This window comes from Mirounga leonina, unplaced genomic scaffold, assembly GCF_011800145.1.
Source record: "Mirounga leonina isolate KUSES-001 unplaced genomic scaffold, KU_Mleo_1.0 Mir_154, whole genome shotgun sequence".
Classification (NCBI taxonomy): domain Eukaryota; kingdom Metazoa; phylum Chordata; class Mammalia; order Carnivora; family Phocidae; genus Mirounga; species Mirounga leonina.
The window spans coordinates 1608106-1631252 of record NW_023270389.1 but is presented as its reverse complement, the minus strand read 5'-3'; the positions used below and the strand labels follow the sequence as shown (position 1 = coordinate 1631252).

General features: G+C 43.3%; 1 protein-coding gene across 3 annotated transcripts in view; it reads left to right on the top strand.

The window, feature by feature from the left end:
* Positions 1–23147, top strand: part of GON4L (gon-4 like) — a 67607-nt gene that overhangs the window by 3459 nt on the left and 41001 nt on the right. For all 3 annotated transcript variants that reach the window (XM_035009776.1, XM_035009778.1, XM_035009777.1), the window contains exons 2-4: positions 1773–2303; positions 9127–9318; positions 22659–22852. In XM_035009776.1, the coding sequence (XP_034865667.1) occupies positions 1773–2303; positions 9127–9318; positions 22659–22852 (917 nt within the window). The remainder of the gene's footprint in view (positions 1–1772; positions 2304–9126; positions 9319–22658; positions 22853–23147) is intronic.

The window sequence follows — 23147 nt, the reverse complement described above, 5'->3', positions numbered from 1 at the left end:
AGATGGGCATTGTCAGTGAGGAAGAACTCAGTGTTGTACAAGGCAACTTACTTTATTCTTGAACCTATTTTATAAGAGTAAAGGTTTTCTGGGTAGAAAGATGCGATCAGCTTCCATCCAATGCTTAACTCATGGTCCAAATGCTGCATAGAATAAGCACCAAATGGGAAGTTCATGCCCTCTTGCATGTGTTCGTTTCTTCAGGAAACATTCACTGAGTATACCATAGGCAGATCCTGCCAAGTACTGGGGGTACCAGTTGGAAGAGTCCTTTTCCTCGGAAAGCATGTAGTTTTGGGGGAAGGAGATGGGAAGGAGACAGACAAGAGAATGACAAAAGTGATAAATACTGTAAAAGAGGGGTGCCTGGGCGGCTCAGTTGGTTAAGCAACTGCCTTCGGCTCAGGTCATGATCCTGGAGTCCCGGGATCGAGTCCCGCGTCGGGCTCCCTGCTCGGCGGGGAGTCTGCTTCTCCCTCTGACCCTCCCCTCTCTCATGTGTTCTCTCTCTCAAATAAATAAATAAAATCTTAAAAAAAAAATACTGTAAAAGAGCTTTGCAAACAGGTGCTATAAGAACATAAAAGATACCCTCCAGCTTAGGTTAGTGTTGCCCTTAAATTGTGAAAAACCGGAATAGAAGCCAAGAGTCAAGAAGTAACATAGCATAAAGAATAGTAGAACTCTTGTTTTCAACACACAATTTCTGTTAATATAGCTTAACGTTTTTAAACAACCACACTTTGCTTTTGGATTGTTTCTGTTAATGGAACTACCTGTTCATGAAAACAGCAATAGCAAACATTGATCTAATAAATTGCTGTCTAATGACGTAGATGCTATTTTTATTTCATTTTTAAAAACATTTTTAAAAAAGATTTTATTTATTGGGACGCCTGGGTGGCTCAGTCAGTTAAACGTCTGCCTTCAGCTCAGGTCATGATCTTGAGGTCTTGGGATCGAGTCCTGCATTGGGCTCCTTGCTTGGCGGGAAGCCTGCTTCTCCCTCTGCCTGCCACTCCCCCCTGCTTGTGCGCTGTCTCTCTCTCTCTGGCAAACAAACAAACAAATAAATAAAATGGTTGATCTTAAAAAAAAAGATTTATTTATTTATTTGAGAGAGAGAGAGATTGAGGGTGAGAGAACACAAGCAGAGGGAGGGGCAGAGGGAGAAGCAGGCTCCCCACTGAGCAGGGAGCTGGAGTCAGGGCTCGATCCCAGAACCCTGGGGTCATGACCTGAGAGCCGAAGGCAGACGCTTAACTGACTGAGCCACCCAGGTGTCCCCATTTCATTTTATAGCTGAAGAAACTGAGGTTCAGTTTAAGTTATGCAGGGTCACAAAGCTGGAGAGAAGGTGATTTGGGAAACAAATGGAGTTTGACTCCACAGTTTGCTCTCAGCATCATGCTTTTCTACCTCCCTGATGGTAGTAATGGTAACCAACATTTACTAATCACTTACTGTTTAATTTTTACAACAACTCTATGAGGTAAGCCCAGTTAATATCCTTTACAGTGGAGGAAACTCAAGATCAGAGAGGTTAAATCACTCAGCCAAGATAGTGTACTAAGTGCTATTGCTTAGTACGCTGAAGTTAGGGTTTGAGTACCACACTCTAACCACAGTCTCTCACCTCCCACCCATCGGGACATTGTGTATTTGGTGTACTGTGTCCATGACTGAACATGAATAAGTGGAAAGATACTTGAAGAAATGCTCTTATCATTAATTAATATGAGGGTGATGAGAACTTGCTTTTCTCCTTTCAGGATGGAAGAGGAGTGGGACTTGTACAATGTTGCCCTGTAAGAAGAGAAGGACTATGGTGACAGAGTCCCCACAGCACCAGAGCAACCAGGAGGAAGAGGACCTAGACCTGGAGTCAGCCATTAAATCGTCGTCTGACCAGGTGAAAGACTTGGGGTCAGCGTCACTCTCTGGGGGTCCGAGTCATGGCAGAGCAGCTGGCCTCCAAATAGAGTCTGTGCAGGATGCTGGAAGTCAGCTTGGTGTGGAGGATCCGTCTTTGAGTTCTAGGGTGCTCGCCCAGGACACAAATGCACCAGTTTTAGAAGCTGCTGATGTGGCCATCTCTCAGGGAATCACCCTACCTTCCTTGGAGTCTTCCCAGCCCCTTAATGTACACATTGGTAAAGGAAAAGTCCAGGCCACTGGCTCAAGGAGAGGGAAGAAGATGACACTCAGGCCTGGGCTTCTTCCCCAAGAAGACAGAGGTGATCATCCTCTTACAAAGGAGCCTTTTTCAGGAGAGCCTAGTGAAGAAGTCAAGGAGGAAGGAGGTAAGATATGAACGGTTGTTAGGCCATGTTTGCCTTGACGCACCAGTTTGCCACTGTGCTCTCTGCAGTTCAGTTATGAAGCGGTGTTTCTGACGGGGATACTGATTCACTATGGAATCGGAACTGCACTGCTCATAAGGGTCAGCAGTCAGGTTTATGAATGGGTGGAGACTTTCTTCTCCCTCCCGTTCCGAGATCCTCTTCTGTATCCTTTTCTTTCTCTTACTCTCTCATGTCTGGAGTGGTGAACTACTATGTCCAAGATGGACATGAACATGAAGTGGGGCTTGTGGAGGAGGGGCAGCAGTGTAAAGGGACATTGGGTGGGGCTCTACAGAGATGACATAACCCTTAGGACTTGAGGGGTAAGAGTTTGACAGTTGGTGGCATGGGGTATCGTAGGCCAAGAGCAGTAGGCACCGAGGCAGAGGCCGAAGGGGATGGTGACATGGTTGGTTGGAAGAAGGGAGAGATGTCTTCAGAGCGGTTGATTATATTTAGATTGTGAAGGGCTTTGTTTTTCATGCTCAAGCGTTTGAACTTTTCCTGTAGGTGATAGCCAGTTAATAAATAAAAGAAGCAGAAGGCACAGTTCTCACCTCAGAAAGCTTGTAGTCTAGTTGGGAAGACAGGATAAGCACGTAATTCATATGGAGCAGCTGGAGGCAAGAGACGCCACAGAGCCTTGCCCTTCTCCCCTCGAGACCTTACAAAGGCTTGGACTGGATATTGGCAGTGGGGAGAGAAGAAGGGGTGTGTCTTAGAGACATTACGAAGGAAGAACTAATCTTGCTTGGAGCCTTACACCATTTAAGAGCTCTGTCCTGGGGGTGGTGGCGCAGGCGTTGGGGGGGTTGGAAAGGAGTTGGGCTTTAGGTATGAGGAGTGCGAGGTGTGATGTGGGGGCCACCAAGATAAAATAGAGCTCTGAGATTGAAGTTGGGTAAGAGGTAGGAGTAGAAACAGTCAGAGTGTTCGTTGTGCTTCTTCATGGAGAGGAATGTGGAGGAAGGGGACCAGCTTAGGCTGAGGAAGATGACAGAGAAGGGAAAACTGGAGAAATGATAGGAGAAGTCAGGAAGGAGGACAGCTCTGAGAACAAGGCCCATCATTTATTTATTTGTCTGTTTGTTTAAAAAGATTTTATTTATTTGACAGAGAAAGACACAGCAAGAGAGGGAACACAAGCAGGGGGAGTGGGAGAGGGAGAAGCAGGTTCCCCACTGAGCAGGGAGCCCGATGTGGGGCTCAATCCCAGGACCCTGGGACCATGACCTGAGCGGAAGGCAGACGCTTCACTGACTGAGCCACCCAGGTGCCCCAAGGCACATGATTTAAAAGTTAGTGACACATGAAAAAGTGCTCAATATCGCTCGGCATCAGGGAAATCCAAATCAAAACCTCAATGAGATACCACCTCACACCAGTCAGAATGGCTAAAATTAACAAGTCAGGAAACGACAGATGTTGGCGGGGATGCGGAGAAAGGGGAACCCTCCTCCACTGTTGGTGGGAATGCAAGCTGGTGCAGCCACTCTGGAAAACTGTATGGAGGTTCCTCAAAAAGTTGAAAATAGAGCTACCCCCTATGACCCAGCAATTGCACTACTGTGTATTTACCCCAAAGATACAAAAGTAGGGATCCGAAGGGGTACGTGCACCCCGATGTTTATAGCAGCAATGTCCACAATAGCCAAACTGTGGAAAGAGCCAAGATGTCCATAAACAGATGAATGGATAAAGAAGAGGTGGTATATATATACAATGGAATATTATGCAGCCATCAAAAGGAATGAGATCTTGCCATTTGCAACGACGTGGAGGGAACTGGAGGGTGTTATGCTGAGCGAAATAAATCAATCAGAGAAAGACATATATCATATGACCTCACTGATATGAGGAATTCTTAATCTCAGGAAACAAACTGAGGGTTGCTGGAGTGGGGGGTGGGGTGGGAGGAATGGGGTGACTGGGTGATAGACACTGGGGAGGGTATGTGCTCTAGTAAGCGCTGTGAATTGTGCAAGACTGTTGAATCTCAGATCTGTACCTCTGAAACAAATAATGCAATATATGTTAAGAAAAAAAAAAGAAGAAGGTAGCGGGAGGGGAAGAATGAAGCGGGGGAAATCGGAGGGGTAGACGAACCATGAGAGACGATGGACTCTGAAAAACAAACTGAGGGTTCTAGAGGGGAGGCGGGTGGGAGGATGGGTTAGCCTGGTGGTGGGTATTGAGGAGGGCACATTCTGCATGGAGCACTGGGTGTTATGCACAAACAATGAATCATGGAACACTTCATCTAAAACTAATGATGTAATGTATGGGGATTAACATAAGAATTAAAAAAAAAAAAGTTAGTGACAAAGGGGGCGCCTGGGTGGCTCAGTCGTTGAGCGTCCGCCTTCGGCTCAGGTCATGATCGCGGGGTCCTCGGATCGAGCCCCGCATCGGGCTCTCTGCTCTGCGGGGAACCTGCTTCTCCCTCTCCCCCTCGCCCTGCTTGTGTTCCCTCTCTCGCTGTGTCTCTCTGTCAAATAAATAAAATCTTTAAAAAGAAAGAAAAAAAGTTAGTGACAAAGGAGAGAGAAGGATGATGGGGCGCGACAGAAGGCTGTGCTTGCAGCTTGGAGGTGGTTGAGAGGGGGCGCCGGAGAGTTTCTGGGACGAGGAGAGCAGATGATGGAACTCTGGAGGGAGAATGCCAGCAGCACTGGCTGTTTTGCAACAGGAGGACGGAGATGTGGCCAGAAGGGCAGTGGGATCCCTGACAGGTCTTCTTCAAGCTTGGCTGTGTCTGTGACATGAAGATGGGGGACCTGGAGAGGATACAGGATTCCAGTGCTCGTAGGGAAGGAACGGGTAATTCACTAGGGGTTCAAAGTCACTTAGCTGTTGAGGAGTGGAATCTAGAGTTGTTTTCAATGGTTAGTTTACAGATGTCCAAGTGTAGGTGAATAAAATAAACATTTGTTGTTTAGGATTATCTGTAATACAACTCCCCTTCTTTAAGCTAGATAATTGAAAGTGGATTCTACCACCTTGCACTTTTAATGAGCTGTAATACCAGTAAAAGAAGGACCTTATGAGTGTCTATCCAGAATCCTTTTTCCCCCCCCAGTACCTTTTTTTTTTTTTTTTTGCGGGCTAGAAATGTAACATACAAAACAGGAAGAAAGAAGATTGAAAATTCATATATATGCATTTTTAAAAAAGATTTTATTTATTTATTTGACAGAGAGAGACACAGGGAGAGAGGGAACACAAGCAGGGGGAGTGGGAGAGGGAGAAGCAGGCTTCCCACCAATCAGGGAGCCTGATGCGGGGCTCCATCCTAGGACCCCGGGATCATGACCTGAGCCGAAGGCAGACACTTAACAGAGCCACCCAGGCGCCCCATATGTATGCATTTTGAATAATGAAAAGTTTAAGGAAGAAAATAAAGAAATCTTACTATGCACAGTAATCATTAAAATGTAGTGTAGGGGCATCTGGCCAGGTCATTCTTTGGAGTGTGCAACTCTTGATCTCCGGGTTGTAAGTTTGAGTCCTGTGTTTGGTGTAGAGACTACTTAAAAGTAAAATCTTAAAAAAAAAAAAAAGAAAATTAGTGTGTATTTGTTTTGTTTTAAAGATTTTATTATTTATTTATTTGTCAGAGACAGAGAGAGAGCACAAGCAGGGGGAGCAGCAGAGAGAGAAGCAGGCTCCCCGCTGAGCAGGGAGCCCGATGCGGGGCTCGATCTCAGGACCCTGGGATCATGACCTGAGCTGAAGGCAGACGCTTAACGACCGAGCCACCCAGGCGCCCCTGTTGTTTTGCTTTCTTTTAAGTAACGTGTAGTATTACAGTTTTGTAGAAAAAAAACAAAACCAAAAAACTCTGGGTTATTTTGAAGTGTGGTAGTGCCCCCTTATCCGTGGCTTCAGTTATCCGTAGTCAGCCTCAGTCTGGAAGCAGGTGATCCTGACTTCACCTCGTTATCAGGTCAGTAGTAGCCTAATGCTGTGTCACTGCGCCTACGGCCCTCCCCTCACTTCACCACCCCATGTAGGCATCACATCAGCTCACATCATCATAAGAAGAGGGGTGAGTACAGGATAGTAAGATAGTTTGAGAGAGGAAGGGACCACATTTGTTTAACTTTTATTACAGTACACTGTTATAATTGTTCTGTTATTAGTTACTGTTAATCTCACTGCCGAATTTATAAATTAAACTATCATAGGTCCGTACAGGAAAAAAACAGTGTATATAGGGTTCAGTACTATGGGAAGTTTCAGGCATCACTGGAGCTTTTGGAACCTGTGTCCCAGGGGATAGGCAGGGGCTACTGTATCAGCATTTTGTTACAGTGGGTACTCTGTGAAATCATGTTTCTAGGCTGCAGGTGCTAGTGATTAAACCTTCCTTGTGTTGGTGTGTATTCTAACAGAATTTTAACCCCTACCGCTCCCTCTTTTTTTTGGTCAGAATTTTAATTGTTCTTTTAAAATTGATTTATATACCCTAATTTCTACTTATGCTTCTTTTCCTTTGCCTTCTAAAATGATTAAGTTAGGGGGCACCTGGGTGGCTCAGTCGTTAAGCGTCTGCCTTCGGCTCAGGTCATGATCCCAGGGTCCTGGGATCGAGCCCTACATCAGGCTCCCCGCTCCGCGGGAAGCCTGCTTCTCTCTCTCCCACTCCCCCTGCTTGTGTTCCCTCTCTCGGTGTCTCTCTTTCTCTCTGTCAAATAAATAAAATCTTTAAAAAAATAAATAAATAAAATGATTAACTTAGGCAGATTTCAGCTTATAATTGTACAGTTCTCAGCTAATTATTTTCATGTTATCAATTCACAGTTCTTAGGCTGGCAGTAAATAAGTTACAGATGTGTTCTGTGTAAGGCTTCCCCTGCTCTGCCATACCCTTCTCAGCTTCCCTTTCTAGGGGCTCTGAGCATCTAACACATGGATACAGAAAAGGAAGAGTGGGATTCCTGCGGGGTTCTCTGAGACGGGAGTTAAATTGAGAAGCAATGTGATGTGGTCACTGAAAAGGAACATTTTTGGGGTGCCTGGCTGGCTCAGTTGGAAGAGCGTGTGACTTGATCTCAGGATCATGAGTTTGAGCCCCACGTTGGGTGTAGAGATTACTTAAATCAATAAAACTTAAAAGAAAGGAAAAACATTTTCTGAATGGCTGGTCAACTGTGCGGACAGTGTTAGAGTTGTTCCAAATACATTTTAGGTAGTAGAAGTATCAATGGAAACTACCAAAGTGAATTTCTGGCATGTTTGTTTAAAAAATCTTTTATGTTGGTTCAGTTTTGAAAATGTTGACATCATTAATTGTACAACTTGTTCAAGATTGTTGATGAAGGAGATCACTATGCTGTTTGTTGAAGTTCTCTTTTCTAAGAAATTTGGCTGAGAGCAACTTTGGATTTGACCGGTTTGGGATCTCTTTGTCCAGTCCCCGTGAAAGGCAAAGCCGTGGGACGGTTTGATGTTTGGAGTACTCATGGGCGCTGGAAGTGAAGCATAGAAGATTGAGAGTACACGCAAGTCAGGATTGATTCATGGCTTCTTTAAAGCTTTTTTTTCTCTGTTGGGGGAGAGGATGGTCCAATTTAAAACCATGTTTACACTGGTTGAAAGTCCCAGTGTCGATGAGACAGCAGGTCACAGCCTAAGGGCTGCTCTGCATAGAGCTCAGTGATAAATAATTTGATCTCTTTTTGAACATGTTTTGACGTGTAATACACAGACATGAAAACAATTCATAGATGCCGACAGCGCACCGTGAAAAGTTGGGCACCCTTTTCCTCTGCTCTTGCCCCCAGGTTCTTGTCTCAGGAGCAAGCAGTCACTGTTCAGCACGCCTGTTCTGCCTGTGTTCTCCTCCCCATGACAAGTTGGTTCTCATGTCGACTTTTGCTACAGCATGAATGTTTCCTTGCCTTTTTTTTTTTTAAAGATTTTATTTATTTATTTGACAGAGAGAGACACAGCGAGAGAGGGAACACAAGCAGGGGGAGTGGGAGAGGGAGAAGCAGGCTTCCCGCGGAGCAGGGAGCCAGATGCGGGGCTCGATCCCAGGACCCTGGGATCATAACCCGAGCGGAAGGCAGACGCTTAATGACTGAGCCACCCAGGCACCCCATCCTTGCTTTTTAAATGCCCCATCTTCCCCAGAAGAAAGATAGCACTCCTTAAGAGTAGAGGTGAAGAGGGGAAAGTTGTCTGAGGAACTGTAGAACCGTGTATTGATAATTTTTACTCTAATGCTCTGTAGAATTTATAGAGTCAGAAAGTTCAGGACATTTATAATGGATATCACTTATAGTGGGTTAAATGCGGTATTAATGGTTGTCTGTATAAGATGTCCCTTTGTCATCAGGACTATAACAGACCCCACCCCACAATTATGGTTCTCATTTCTCCATAGGAAAAAAATGCATAACTCAAAGCATATTAGAAGTAGAAAGACCTTGGGGTGCCTGGCTGGCTCAGTCGGTAGAGTGTGTGACTCCTAATTTCAGGATCATGAGTTCAAGCCCCATATTGGGAGTGGAGCCTGCTTAAAATTAAGAGGAAAAAAAAAAAAGTAGGAGACCATAGCCATTATGTAGTTCAACACCCTGACATAGGTGAGTACGTTGGAACTGAGCTTTTGATTTCTTAGGACCCTGTAAGTGAGAGGAGAATGCCTATATGGTGTATGCATCATTAATGAAGTTACCCATCTATAAAGGACTTTATAACCAAATGCTGATTTTTATAACCTGGTATGATTGATAATGGGCAAAGTGTGGAGCAATACTTGTGATTCTTCCAGGAAAACCTCAGTTGCACTCTGGAGGGGCGATATCTTCGCTGCCGTTAGGCAGCCACTCTGCAAAACCAGGAGCCCAGCCTGGGAAGTCCCCTCAGCCAGGTATCTGTGCCTGTCCTCAGGAAAAGCCATTCGGGACTCTGGCTCCGCAAGCTGAGGATGAGACAGAGGACGGTGGACTCTTCATTCCGATGGGTAGGCTTTCTTTCTCTTTTCTTCTTTTGTAATTAAAGAAAGATCCTCTTTATTGAAATATGATATAAAGTATAATATGTAGAAAACTGCATGTGTCCTAAGATATCGTAGTTCCTTGAATTTTCGGAGACTGAAGACACCCGTGCAACCAACAACCAGATCAAGAAACAGAGTATTCCCTGTTCCCTCGGTTGTCCCTTTCAGTTATTACCAGCACCTCACCCATGGGGGCCATTACGCTGACTTCTGGCAGCCCAGTTTGGTACGCCTGTTTTGTACTTCATATGAGTGGAATCCTGTGTTTGTATGCCTAGTGACTGCATTTTTCCACTCATCTTGTTGCGTTTATGAAATTGGCCCACGCTGTTGATTGTAGATTGTTCATTTTCATTGCTGTCTAGTATTCTGTTGTTTGAGTATTCAACATTTTCTGTATCCGTTCAACTTTTTTTTTTTAAGATTTTATTTGAGAGAGAGTTTAAGAGAGAGAGAGAGAGACCATGAGAGGGGGAGTGGGAGAGGGAGAAGCAGACTCCTCACTGAGCAGGGAGCCCGACCTGGGGCTCGATCCCAGTACCCTGGGATCATGACCTGAGCCAGAGGCAGACGCTTAACCGACTGAGCCACTCAGGTGCCCTTCATTCAACTCTTAATGGGCATTAGGATAGTTTCTAGTTGGAGGCTACTCTGAATGGTGCTGCTGTGAACATTCTACACAGATCTTTGGGTGAACATCTGCATTTGATTTTTGTTGGGTGAATTGCTAGGTCATAGGATTAGGCCTTCTGAAATTTTTTTGAAATACTGTATTTTTTATTGTGAATTATAACACATACAGACAAATGAATAAAGACTTTATTCAGCTTAAAAAATGGTTTTACAACGAGCACCTGTGATTTCAATTTTTTTAAAGATTTTATTTATTTATTTGAGAGAGAGAGAGTGAGAGCAAGTGAGCACACCAGCAGGGGGAGTGGGACAGGGAGAAGCAGGCTCCCCATGGAGCAGGGAGCCTGACTCGGGGCTTGATCCCAGGACCCTGAGATCATGACCTGAGCTGAAAGCAGACGCTTAACTGACTGAGCCACCTAGGCACCCCTTGTGATTTCTTTTTTTTCCTCCCTCCCTCCCTCCCTCCCTCCCTTCCTCCCTTCCTTCCTTCCTTCCATTCTTTCATTCTTTCTCTCTTTCTTTTTAAAATTTTATTTATTTACTTGAGAGAGAGAGAGAGAGCACAAGCATGATCAGGGAGGGGCGGAGGGAGAGGGAGAAGCAGGCTCCCTGCTCAGGGAGCCCATGCAGGGCTGGATCCTAGGATCCTGAGATCTTGACCTGAGCTGAAGGCAGATGCTTAACGGACTGAGCCAGCCAGGTGCCCCTGTGATTTCTTTTTCTTATTGCAAATACTAGTGGTGATCATGCACATTTCGTCTGAACTTGGGGGAAGGCACTCCGTATTATTCTTGTTTTTTGGGGTTTTGTTTTGTTTTTAGAAGTGGGGAGGTGGAGGGGCCGAGGGAGAGAGAGAGAGAGAGAGTGAGATTCTAGAGCAGACTCCCTGTTGGGCATGGAGCCTGACATGGGGTTCAATCTCATGATCCTGAGATCACCACCTGAGCCGAAATCAAGAGTCGGATGCTTAACAGCCAGCCAGGCGCCCCTGAATTCCTTGTTATGCATGAGAGAGTTGTAGACTTTTTGTAGATACATTTTTTTTAAAGATTATATTTATTTGACAGAGACAGAGAGTGAGCATGAGCAGGGGGAGGGGCAGAGGGAGAGGGAGAAGCAGACTCTCTGCTGAGCAAGGAGCCCGATGTGGGACTCTATCGCAGGACCCCAGGATCATGACCTGAGCCAAAGGCAGAGGGTTAACCGACTGAGTCACCCAGGCGCCCCAACTTTTTATAGATATGTTGTATCAGATTAAGGAAGTTCTTTTCCTTATTTTCAGTTTTATCATGTATTGAATTGTGCTAGTGCTTTTCTGTCTCTATTAAGATGATCATACAGTGTTTCTTCTTTATTGTTAGTAATGTGGAGATTCTCGTCGTTTCTTACTGTCAGATTTATTGAAATATAATTTGCATTCAATGAAACGTACCCAGTGAGTTTTGAAACATGTAATTCAGTTCTATAACTGCCGCCGCCGTCAGCATATGGGACATTTCTCTCAGCCCGAAAGCGCTCTCATTGCCCGTTGCAGGCTTTCGTTCTCAGCCCGGTCTCGTCTGCCACCTCACTGCGTCCGTGTGGTTCTCCCTGCAGTGTCTGCCCGTGCTCACGGACAGTATGCAGCTGTCTTTGCCTGGTACGATGCTTTGGAGACTCATTCGCATTTGTTCTTCTCATTGCTGAGTAGTGTTCCATCCCACAGACGCACCACCCGTTACTGGCTCACCGGCTGATGGACGTTTGGGTTGTTTCCAGGTTTTGCCTGAAGCTGCTCTATACATTCACATATAGGCCTTTGATGGACACAAGTTTTCATTGTTCTTGGGTCAATCACTAGGAGGGACATTTCCGGGGCTTTATGAGGAACTGCTGACGCATTTTCCAAAGCAGCTGTACCATTTTACACTCCCACCAGTGGGTGTGAGAGTCACAACTGATCTGCGTCCTTTCCAGTAGTTGCCAGACGCTTACATTTTCTCCATTTTAGTAGGTGTATTTCCTTGCGGTTTGAACTTGCATTTCTCTAAGGAAGAGTAATGTAGAGCATGTTTTCATGTGTTTATTGGCCACTTGTAGATCATTTTTGGTGAAATGTTTGATCATTATTCTGTTATATGCCCTTATTCCTTTTGTAATTAGTACATATCTTGCAGGAGATACCTTATTTTTTAAAAAAATATTTTACTTATTTATTTTAGAGAGGGGGTGGAGGGGCAGAGGGAAAGGGAAAGAGAATCCCAAGTGGACTCTGCACTGATCACAGAGCCAGACTCGGGGCCCTATCCCATGACCCTGAGATCGTGATCTGAGCCGAAATCAAGAGTCAGATAGATGCTTAACTGACCGGGCCACCCAGGCACTCCTTGCAGAAGATACATTAAAACTATGCATGTATCCTGTTTCTCCTCAAACTTTTCCCCACTAATTTTAGCATCCATTGGTGGATTGCCTGCAAGAATTATTACTGTGTTGTTCTAATTTTTTTATTCCTTTCATTCCTTCTACATCTAGTAATTGGGATTTTCTGTAAAGAAGAGCTGTCCTTCTTCCTCGTTTATTTATTCAGTTTTTATGTGAGTGTGGACTCATGGGTATTTATTTTATTATTTGAGTTACAGTGCAATGGTGTCATTATTTATTTTGCTCAGATTGTTTTAGTGTTAGGTATGGGGAGATACTTCAGGTTTTACTTTTATGGAATATGGTTTTGGTGTCATATCAAGGAATGCTGCCTAATCCTGGGGCGCCTGGCTGGCTCAGTTGGTGGAGCGTGTGACTCTTGACCTTGGGGTTGGGAGTTCAAGCCCCATGTTGGGTGTAGAGCATTAAAAAAAAAAAAAAAAAAAAAAGGAACTCTGCCCAATCCAAGGTCACAGAGATTCTTTTGTGCAAGTTGTATGGTTTTACATATTCTGTTTAGGTATATGATCCATTTTGAGTTAATTTTTGTATCATGTGTGAGGCATATTTGAGATTCTTTTTTGCATGTGGATGTTTATTTCAGCATGATTTTTGGAAAAGATTCCTTTCTCCATTAAATTACCTTTGCACCTGTGAAAAACTCACTGGCCATATTAGTGTGGGGTCTTTTCTGGACTCTGTTCTGTCCATTGATCTATGTGTCTGACCTTTCACCAAAACTACACTGGTTTGATCCGTATAACTTCACAGTAAGTGTCAAGATCAGGTAGGTCTTTACCTTTATCCTGTTTTAAAAATATATATATGTGTGTATATATATTTTATATATGTATATATATTTAAGATTTTATTAATCTATTTGAGAGGGAGAGTGAAAGAGAGAGAGTGAACACAAGGTGGGGAGAAGCAGACTCCCCACTGAGCAGGGAGCCCGATGCTGGACTTGATCCCAGGATCCTGGGATCATGACCTGAGTTGAAGGCAGACGCTTAACCGACTGAGCCACCCAGGTGCCCTAATATATATATTTTTAAGATTTTATTTATTAGAGACAGAGCAAGTGCATGCACACAGGTGGGGGGGAGGGTAGAGGGAGAGGGAGAGCCAGACTCCCTGCTGAGCAGAGAGCCCGACGTGGTGCCCCATGTCCTTTTTTTTTTTTTTTTTTTTTAAAAAACAAGGTTATTGGGTTATTATAGGTCCTTTGCATTTCCATGTAAATTTAAGAATTGGCTTGTCATTTTCTTCAAAAATACCTGCTGGGGACGCCTGGCTGGCTCAGTCGGTTAAGTGTCTGCCTTCGGCTCAGGTCATGATCTTCAGATGCTGGGATGGAGCCCCGCGTATCGGGCTCCCCCACCCTCTGCCTCTGCCTGCCACTCCCCTTGTTTGTGCTCTCTCTCTCTCTTTCTGTGTCAATAAATAAATAAAATCTTAAAAAAAATAGCTGCTGGAATACTGATTGGTAATGAATCTGTGGATAAATTTGGGAAAGTTGCCATCTTAACAATATTGAGTCTACTAATCCATGAACAAGATCTGTCTATTTAGATCTGTTAAAATTTCTCTCAGCAATATTTTGTAGCTCTTTACATATACATTTTTCACCTATTTGTTTAGATTTGTGAAACACCTAAATATTTCTTCTTTTATGCTAATATGAGTTTTTCTTTTCAACTTCCAATTGTTCATTGCTAATCTATAGATAAGTGTGCTTGGGTGTATTGGTCTATCTTGTGACCTTGCTATAAGTCCATTATTAGCTGTATATACTTGGTAGATCTTTAGCAATTCCTAACAGAGAGAATGATGTGATCTGCGAACAAAAGGTTTTTTTGCCTTCCTTTCCAGCTTGTAAGTCTTTGCTTTCTTACTTTCTCTTTCTTCCTCTTCTTCCCTCTTTGTCTCCCTCCGTCTTCCTCTTCCTCTCCATTTATCCATCCTGCTTCGCTCTGTGCTGGAGAGGACCTTCAGTTCAGCCTTGGGAAGTGGTGGGAGCAGGCATCTTTCCTTTGCTCTTGACCTCAGGGGAGTGTGCTCAGTCTTCCACCGTGGGGCTGGAGGTTGTCATTGGATTGAAGAAGTTCTCTACTGTTTCTGGTTGCTGAGAGTTTTTGTGGTGAATTGATGTTATATTTGGTTAAAAGCTTTTCCCGCATCTATTGAGATTATCTTTTGTTTCTGCTTTTGGTCTGTTGATGTGGTGAATTATATTGATTGATTTTCAAATTTCAAAGCACTTTTGCATTTCTGGGGTACACCACACCTTTTGATCATGATATATTACCCTTTTTATATATTGTTGGATTTGATTTGCTAGTATTTTAAGGATTCTTGTACCTGTGGCCGATAGTGTTCTTGTATTCTTTGCATGGTTTGGTATTAGGGTCATGCTGACCTCATAAAGTGAGTTGGGAAGTGTTCTCTCTTCTTTTTGTTTTGTGTTTTTCATGGTTTTATTTTTGGAAGTGTCTGTGAATTGGTGGTATTTCTTCCTTAAATGTGTTGTTGAATGCACCAGTGAAGCCATCTGGGCCTGGAGTTTTCTTTGTAGGCGTTTTTAATTATGAACTCAGTCCCTCCCTCCTTCCTTCCCTCCCTCCTTTCTTTCAGATTTTATTTATTTATTTGAGAGAGAGAGAGAATGAGTTAGAGACAGGGAGAGAGAGAAAAGGAGCAGGGGGAGGGGCAGAAGCAGACTCCCCACTGAGCAGGGAGCCTAATGTGGGACTCAATCCCAGGACTCCAGGATCATGACCTGAGCCAAAGGTAGATGCTTAACTGACTGAGCCACACAGGCACCCCTGAACTCGGTTTCTTTAGCAGATACAGGGCTGTTCAATTATCTACTTGTTCTTGAATGAGCTTTGACAGCAGGTGTCTTGCAGGGTATTTGTTTCATCCAACTTGTGGAAACCTTGGCATAAAGGTTTTTATAATATTCCTTTAGTATTTTTTTTTTTAAGATTTTATTTATTTATTTTAGAGAGAGAGCGTGCACGTGGGCACATGTGAATTAGGGGCGGGTCAGAGGGAGAGACAGAATTTTAAGCGGGCTCTGTGCTCAGCGATGTGGGGCTCCATCCCAGGACCTTGAGATCATGACCTGAGCTGAAGTCTGATGCTTAACTGACTGAGCCACCCAGGTGCCCCAGACTTATTAAATATTTTAATAATAGTATTTAATATATCAATTTCCCTTTAAGCACTTGTGTTAGCTTTGCCCCACAGATTATGATGTGTTGTATTTCATTGACTTCAGTTGACAACATTTTCTAATCCCTTTGGGATATCTTCTTTGGCATACAGGTTATTTAGAAGTGTGTAGTTTGGGGGCGCCTGGGTGGCTCAGTCGTTAAGCGTCTGCCTTCGGCTCAGGTCATGATCCCGGGGCCCTGGGACTGAGCCCCACTTTGGGCTCCCTGCTCCGCGGGAAGCCTGCTTCTCCCTCTCCCACTCCCCCTGCTTGTGTTCCCTCTCTTGCTGTCTCTCTCTCTGTCAAAAAAAAAAAAAAATCTTTAGAAATCTATAGTTTGGAGAATTCCAGCTATCTTTCTGTTACTGATTTCTGGTTTAATTCCCTTGTCTTCAGATTTTACTTTGTATAATGTCATTCATTTTCTATTTATTGAGGTTTATTTCATAGCCCAGAATATAATCTTTTTTTTTTTCCTTTAGGTCTTTATTCAGATGTTGAATATAATCTTTATGGTAGTTCTTCCATTTGTATTTGACAAGAACATGTATTCAGTTGTTTTCAGGTGTACTGTTCTATAAATGTCAGTTAGGTCAAGTTGGTTGATAGCATTGTTCAGTTCTTCCCTTTTTACTGCTTTTGTGTGTGGGGGGGGTCTATTTGTCATTTACTGTGAAAGAAATAATGAGGTCTCCAAGTTTAATTGTGGAACTGTCTGTATTTCTTTCAGTTCTATCAGTTTTAGCTCTACATATTTTTTTAAGTCTTATTTATTTAAAGAAAATTTTATTTATTTATTTATTTGAGACAGAGCATGTGCACATGTGGCGGGGGAGGGGCAGAGAGAATCTTCAGCAGACCCATGCCCAGCACAGAGCCTGACGTGAGGCCTAATCTCACAACCCTGAGTTCATGACCTGAGCTGGTAGATAGCAAGAGTTGGCCGCTTAAGCAACTGAGCCACCCAGGTGCCCCAAGTTTTATTTATTTAGGTAATCTCTACACCCAACGTGGGGCTCAAATTCATGACCCCGAGATCAAGAGTTGCATGCTCTTCTGACTGAGTCAGTGAGGTATGCCTTTAAAGACTTTATTTTTGGTAATCTCTATACCCAGTGTGGGGCTCACCCTCACAACCCTGACATCAAGAGTCACAATCTCTACCCATTAAGCCAGTCAGCTCCACTGACTCAGACAGCCAGGCACCCCAACAATATACATCTTTTAAAAATTACTACAATCTATGGGGTGCCTGGGTGACTCATTGAGTTGAGTGTCTGACTCTTGGTTTTGGCTTGGGTCGTGATCTCAGGGTCGTGGGATGGGGCCCTGCTCAGGCTCCCCACTGAGTCCGGAGTCTGCTTGGGATTCTCTCTCTTCCTCTGCCCCTCCCTCTGCTCATGCACGTGGGCTTGTGCTCTTTCTCCCTAAAATAAATAAAAATCTTAAAAAAAATAAAATTATTAAATTTGTACTTTTACCACTTCCAAAACAATACGAGAACTTTATAGCAGTTTCACTCCATATATCTACTCCTGCCTTTTGTGCTATTGATGTTATATTTTACTTCTTCCTAAGTTTTAAATCCCTAAGATGTTATTGTTACTATTTTAGCCAGTCAGTATTCATTTATATTTATCACATAGTTAACCTTTCTGGCTCTTTGATTCATCCTGAAATTCTTTGCTTTGCCTTTATCTAGGATCTTTTTTTTTTTTTTTTTCATTTTGAAGATTTTCCTTTAGTATTTCTTGTGAACCTGGTCTTAGTCAGTGAATTATCTCAGATTTTGTTTGTCTGGAAACAAAATATATTTAGTTTTGCTTTTTAAAATTTTTTTATTATTTGTATCTATCTTTGTATCTATCTATGTATCTACCTATCGATTTATTTATTGTAAGTAAGCTCTACTCCCAATGTGGGGCTTGAACTCAGACCCCAAGATCAAGAGTCACGTGCTCTACTGACTGAACCAGCCAGGCGCCCCTGTTTTTTTTTTTTTTGCTCCTATTAAATTTGTAATGGTGTTTAGCACCAGGGATTCCATGTCTCTGATGGAAATTCTATATCTTTTCCTTTATTTTCTTGAATATATTGATCATAACTACTTTAAAACCCTTTCTCAAGTATCTGATTTACCTGTAGGTCTCTCTTTTTTTTTTTTTTTTAAGATTTTATTTATTTATTTGACAGAGAGAGAGCACAAATAGGCAGAGCGGCAGGCAGAGGGAGAGGGAGAAGCAGGCTGTCCGCCGAGCAGGGAACCGGACATGGGGCTCGATCCCAGGACCCCGGGTTCATGACCTGAGCCGAAGGCAGCCGCTTAACCGACTGAGCCACCCAGGCGCCCCTGTAGGTCTCTTCTATTGTCTTCTCCTACCACCTCCCTTGTGGTATTTTGGTTCTGTTTTTAGAGTTTTATAATTTTTTAGAAAAGATTTTATTTATTTATTTGACAGAGAGAGAGCACAAGCAGGGGGGAGAGGTAGAGGAAGAAGCAGATTCCCCACTGAACAGGGAGCCTGACGTGGGGCTTCATCCCAGGACCCCAGCATCATGACCTGAGCTGAAGGCGGACACTTAACTGACTGAGCCACCCAGGCGTCCTGCATTTTATAATTTTTGATTGTATGTTGGACATTATGGATGGAAAATTCTGGAGGCTTTGGTATTGTTACCTTCTTCCAAAGAGGGTTATTTTATCTTCTGGCAGGCAGATAATTTTGGAGGATCACCTAAATCTGCCACGGGTTAGTTTTATGCTCTGTTAAGTCTAGTTTGTTTCCACTTTCTTTGTTTCTTTTTTTTTCTTCTTTAAAGATTTTATTTATTTATTTGACAGAGAGAGACACAGCGAGAGAGGGAACACAAGGGGAGCGGGAGTGGGAGAAGCAGGCTTCCCGTGTAGCAGGGAGCCCGATGTAGGGCTCGATCCCAGGGCCCTGGGACCATGACCTGAGCCGAAGGCAGACGCCTAATGACTGAGCCACCCAGGTGCCCCTTGTTTCCACTTTCTACTTACTCCTAGATTGTGGCCTGTATCCCTAGTGGGTAGCTCTTCTGAGGTTTCAGCACTGCTAAGAAATCTTGCTGTAGTGTTTTTGAAGACCTTTACCTCCTTTTCACGACTTGAACTACAACCTTTCTCCCCAGAGCTGTGGAGTGAGAATCTTCTGCCTCCTAGCCACTCTCCTGCTGTATTTCTTGGGGTTCCATCCTGTTCATGCACAGCTTAAGGGTCTGCTAAGATCTTCAGAGGAGCTTGAACAGAAACTTTTTTGGCTCATTTTTCCTTGGTTTTCTCCTCTGCAGAGGTTTTTTTTTTTTTTTTTTTTTTTTTTTTTTTGTTTTTTTTTTTTTGAGGGGGTGTGTGCATGTGTGTGGGGGGGGGGGGGGGGGGGGGCAGAGGGACAGAATCTCAAGCAGACTCCCTGCCAAGCACGGAGCTAGCCGGGGGCCTTGATCCCACAACCCCAGAGATCAGGACCTGAGCTGAAATCAAGAGTCAGACGTCTAACCTACTCTGCAGAGTTTTATCCTTCAGTTCAGCTGCTTCGGCAGCTCCACATGTCTGGCTTCTTATGCTAGCAAGACCCCTGTGTTCAGCTTGGGTCCTCCTTAATGTGCTTCCCTTCTCTAAAAGATTCCAACTCCTTAAATCCTTTCCATGAGGGTTCTTCAGTGGCTTCAGACTGCTTTATATATATATTTTTCCACTTTTATGTACAGTTGACCCTTTTAACAGTGTGGGGGTTGGGGCGCCGTGCCCCACATGCAGTTGGAGATCCACATACAACTTTTGACTCCCCTAAAACAGCCTACTTTCACCAGAAGCCTTACTAATAATATAGTTGATTAAGTTATGTGTAATGTATACTCTATCCTTACAGTAAAGTAAGCTGGAAAAAAGAAAATGTTATGAAAATCATAAGGAAGAGAAATGCATTCGCAGTACTGTACTGTATTTATTGAAAAAAATCTACATATAAGTGGACCTGCATAGTTCAAACCTGTGTTACCCAAGGGTCAGTTGTAGTTTTATATAGTTTTACAGTTGTTTTTGGTGGGAAGGTTTCATCTGTTAAAAAATACATTGTTGTGGCCAGAACCTGAGATTCTGGGTGTGTGCTTGACAGGGCTGTTGAGCAACTTTGGTGATTTAGATTTTGCATAACCCACTGTATTTTTACTCACTTCATCCACATTACAGTATATTTACAGTACATTTTACTTTCAGTTCATTGGTTACATCATTAGATCTACTTTTCAGGGAATATCTTGTTTTAGGCCACCTTCCATCTTTCTCTTGGAAGGAAAAATTAGATTTTCTTCTGTGTCTTTTCCAGCTTGATCTTTAAATAGAGTGGCTTCCTTTTTTTTAATGTTTTAATTTCAGCTCTTAGAATTCATAGAGTCAGTGGTATCCCAATATTTTAGAAGATAAAGGATTAATTCTAAAACAGTATAACAAATAGTTGAATTATCTGTTCTTTTTTGGATTGTTTGTGTAGTGTGTTAGAATTTGAATGTATTAGATTTTCCTTCAGACATATATTCCCTAATAAAAACTCAGCATTAAAATCAGACATCAGCGGGGCGCCTGGGTAGCTCAGTCGTTAGGTGTCTGCCTTCCACTCAGGTCGTGATCCCAGGGTCCTGGGATCGAGCCCCGCATCAGGCTCCCTGCTTGACAGGGGGTCTGCTTCTCCCTCTCCCGCTCCCCCTGCTTGTGTTCCCTCTCTCCCTGTGTCTCTCTCTGTCAAATAAATAAATAAAATCTTAAAAAAAAAATAAAATAAAATCAGACATCAGAGGAGAAATAGGTGTGATGTAATTTAGACACTGGGATGGTTTAACCCCACTCCAATTGCATGTTTTTAAGATAGCTATTCTAAATGGAATTATGCTAACTCTAATGGTTTTTCCATGAAAAATATTTGCATTTAAATTTTATGAAAAGCTTTCTTCACAATTCATTTAAATAATTTTTATGTTTCATTTTTTTATAGTATTTTTAGTGGGGCTAAGTGTTTCTCAGTGTGTATCTTAAAGCATTGCTACTCAAAGTGTGGTCCGAGAACCAGTGCCAGTTTGAGAACTGGTTTGAAACAAAATTATTTATGGAAATTGAGTAAATGTGTAGAAATTTTATAACATTTGACATGATGGCTACATTCTTTTATTTATTTATTTTTTAAAGATTTTATTTATTTGAGAGAGAGAGAGAGAGCGCACAGGCAGGGGCCTGATGCGGGACTCCATCCCAGGACCCTGGGATCATGACCTGAGCCGAAGGCAGACGCTTAACCCACTGAGCCACCCAGGCGCCCCCTGATGGCTACATTCTTAATTTTATTTTATAAAAATGTAAGTCTAGGGCATCTGGGTGGACTCAGTGGTGAGGTGAGAAGAGAGGTTTGGGGAAAAGATAATGTATACAAAGGCCTTTAGGGAGTCTTGGTGTGTATTATGCTGTGTAATTCCCCTTTTGCTGCTTTCTCAAAAAAAAAAGTAGTAAAGAGCTTTATCATTATTTAGTACTTTGGGAGGTTTTATGTTTCTTTTGTAGGTGTCATCTTGTGGGTTGTACCTTGAAGCATTGCATTTGATTTAGGCGACATGACTGTAAGATGCGCATGTTTGAATTCTACCTATTCTTTTTTTTCTTAAAAATCATTATCAGAAAAATTTTCCATATCATTAAAGCTCTTTGTAGTTATTTTTATTTGTTTCCCCATTGCTTAAAAAGACCATTAAAAAAAAAAGTTTTATTTATTTCAGTAATTTCTGCACCCAACGTGGGGCTTGAACCCACAACCCCAAGATCAAGAGTCGCACGCTCTACTGATTGAGCCGGCCAGGCGCCCCTAAAAAGACAAGTTTTAATGGCTCTGTTGCAGTCCAGTGTATGGATGTACCGGTGTTCATTTTACCCTTCCTGGAATATTGGACATTTAGGAGATTTCCATCTTCTTGCTAAAATAATTAACGTTGCAATGAGTAATGTGATTATTAGTCTCTGCACATCTAATTGTTTCCTTAAAAACAAGAATTACTGGATTGAGAGTTGTACACATTTATCAAATTCTTGGTGTGTGTTCACAAGTGCAGAAGCAGTTGTTTGAAGTCACTACTTTTCACTGTTTAAATATTGCCGGGATATGGCTTGAAGGTCACAAAATCTTTTAAACAGAGAAGGTCATCTTCATGTTCATCCTCTCTAATCCTTGTTTTCAGAGGGTAGCAGGCCTTAAAGCTTTGGAAGGATGAGAACCTCATTTTGGTATTACATGATAATCAATTTCAAGACTTAACAGATTCTAATAATCGAGAAGTTTTTCCTTTTGTCTGGTTATATATATGCTCTCGTAGAATAGAGAGAACTTTGTCCTCCCCTCCCCTTTTTTGGTACAGTTCAGAGTGAATTTTTTATCCTTTGCTCCTTGTTTTTCTCTCTTCTAGACTGAATAGAATAATGATAATGACAAGTTACATTGTATAATGTTTCACTGGTATAAAGCACTTTGGTTTATATTATTTCACTTAATCTGCATGGCGTCCCTGATAGGCAGATATCTGTATTTGCAAAAGAAGAAAAGAAGACTCTTTTTGAGGTTGCCCAGAACTGAGACACAGAGCCGGGGTTTCTGCCATATCATCTGGGCTCCACAGGGTAGTAAGTAGGACTGAGGATGCCAGGGCTAGAGAACGAGGCTTCAGAGCATGACTCTGTCATTACAGGCTCTTGGGAAAGTTTCTTAATCTCTCTGCCTCAGTTTCTTCATCTGTATACAGTGGGCAAAGTAACAGTTCCTGTTTCCTAGGGTTGTTCGGAGGAGGAGGTCCATGCGTGTCGTTGTGCGGAGGCCCGGCTGCCGCGGACTGAGTGCGCCGCCCAGCGCACCCTCACTGTCGCCACCGAGCAGGCTGCTTTCATTTTCGGGGCCAGCCGGCCGGCGGCCTCTTCTTCTCTTACTGTTGGCCTGCTGGGGTAAGTTATGGGAGCAGTGGTTTGGAGATTCTGATGATGTTCGTGGTTTATTTGCAGAAGAACAAGGCGGTGAAGAAAGTGAGAAAAGGCGAAAAAAGAGAAAGGGCACCAAGAGGAAGCGGGACGGACGCGGTCCAGAGGGAGGGGCGTGGGCTTGCGACCTGAAGCTGGACGACGCGCTGGACCGCACGCTGGAGGACGGCGCCAAGCAGCACAACCTGACTGCGGTCAACGTGCGCAACATCCTCCACGTGAGTACGACGGTGGCCGTGGACACGGCGGCCGGAAGGCTTCCTGGAGAGCAAGTACAGACCCTCAGGGAATTCTTGGTTCTTGGTATGCGAATTACTAACTTTGGGAGTTGCACGGGCCACAGCACTTGACATTTCAGGACGGCTTCCCCGCTGCACTCAGCACACGTTTGAAATCCGAACACACGTTCAAAAAAACCTGGGCAGGTAAACTGTTCCTCTCCTCCTCCACTGCCTGGCTGGTTTATCGTGTTATTTGGCACATTTGAAGATGATAATGTTCGCAGTGGACTTA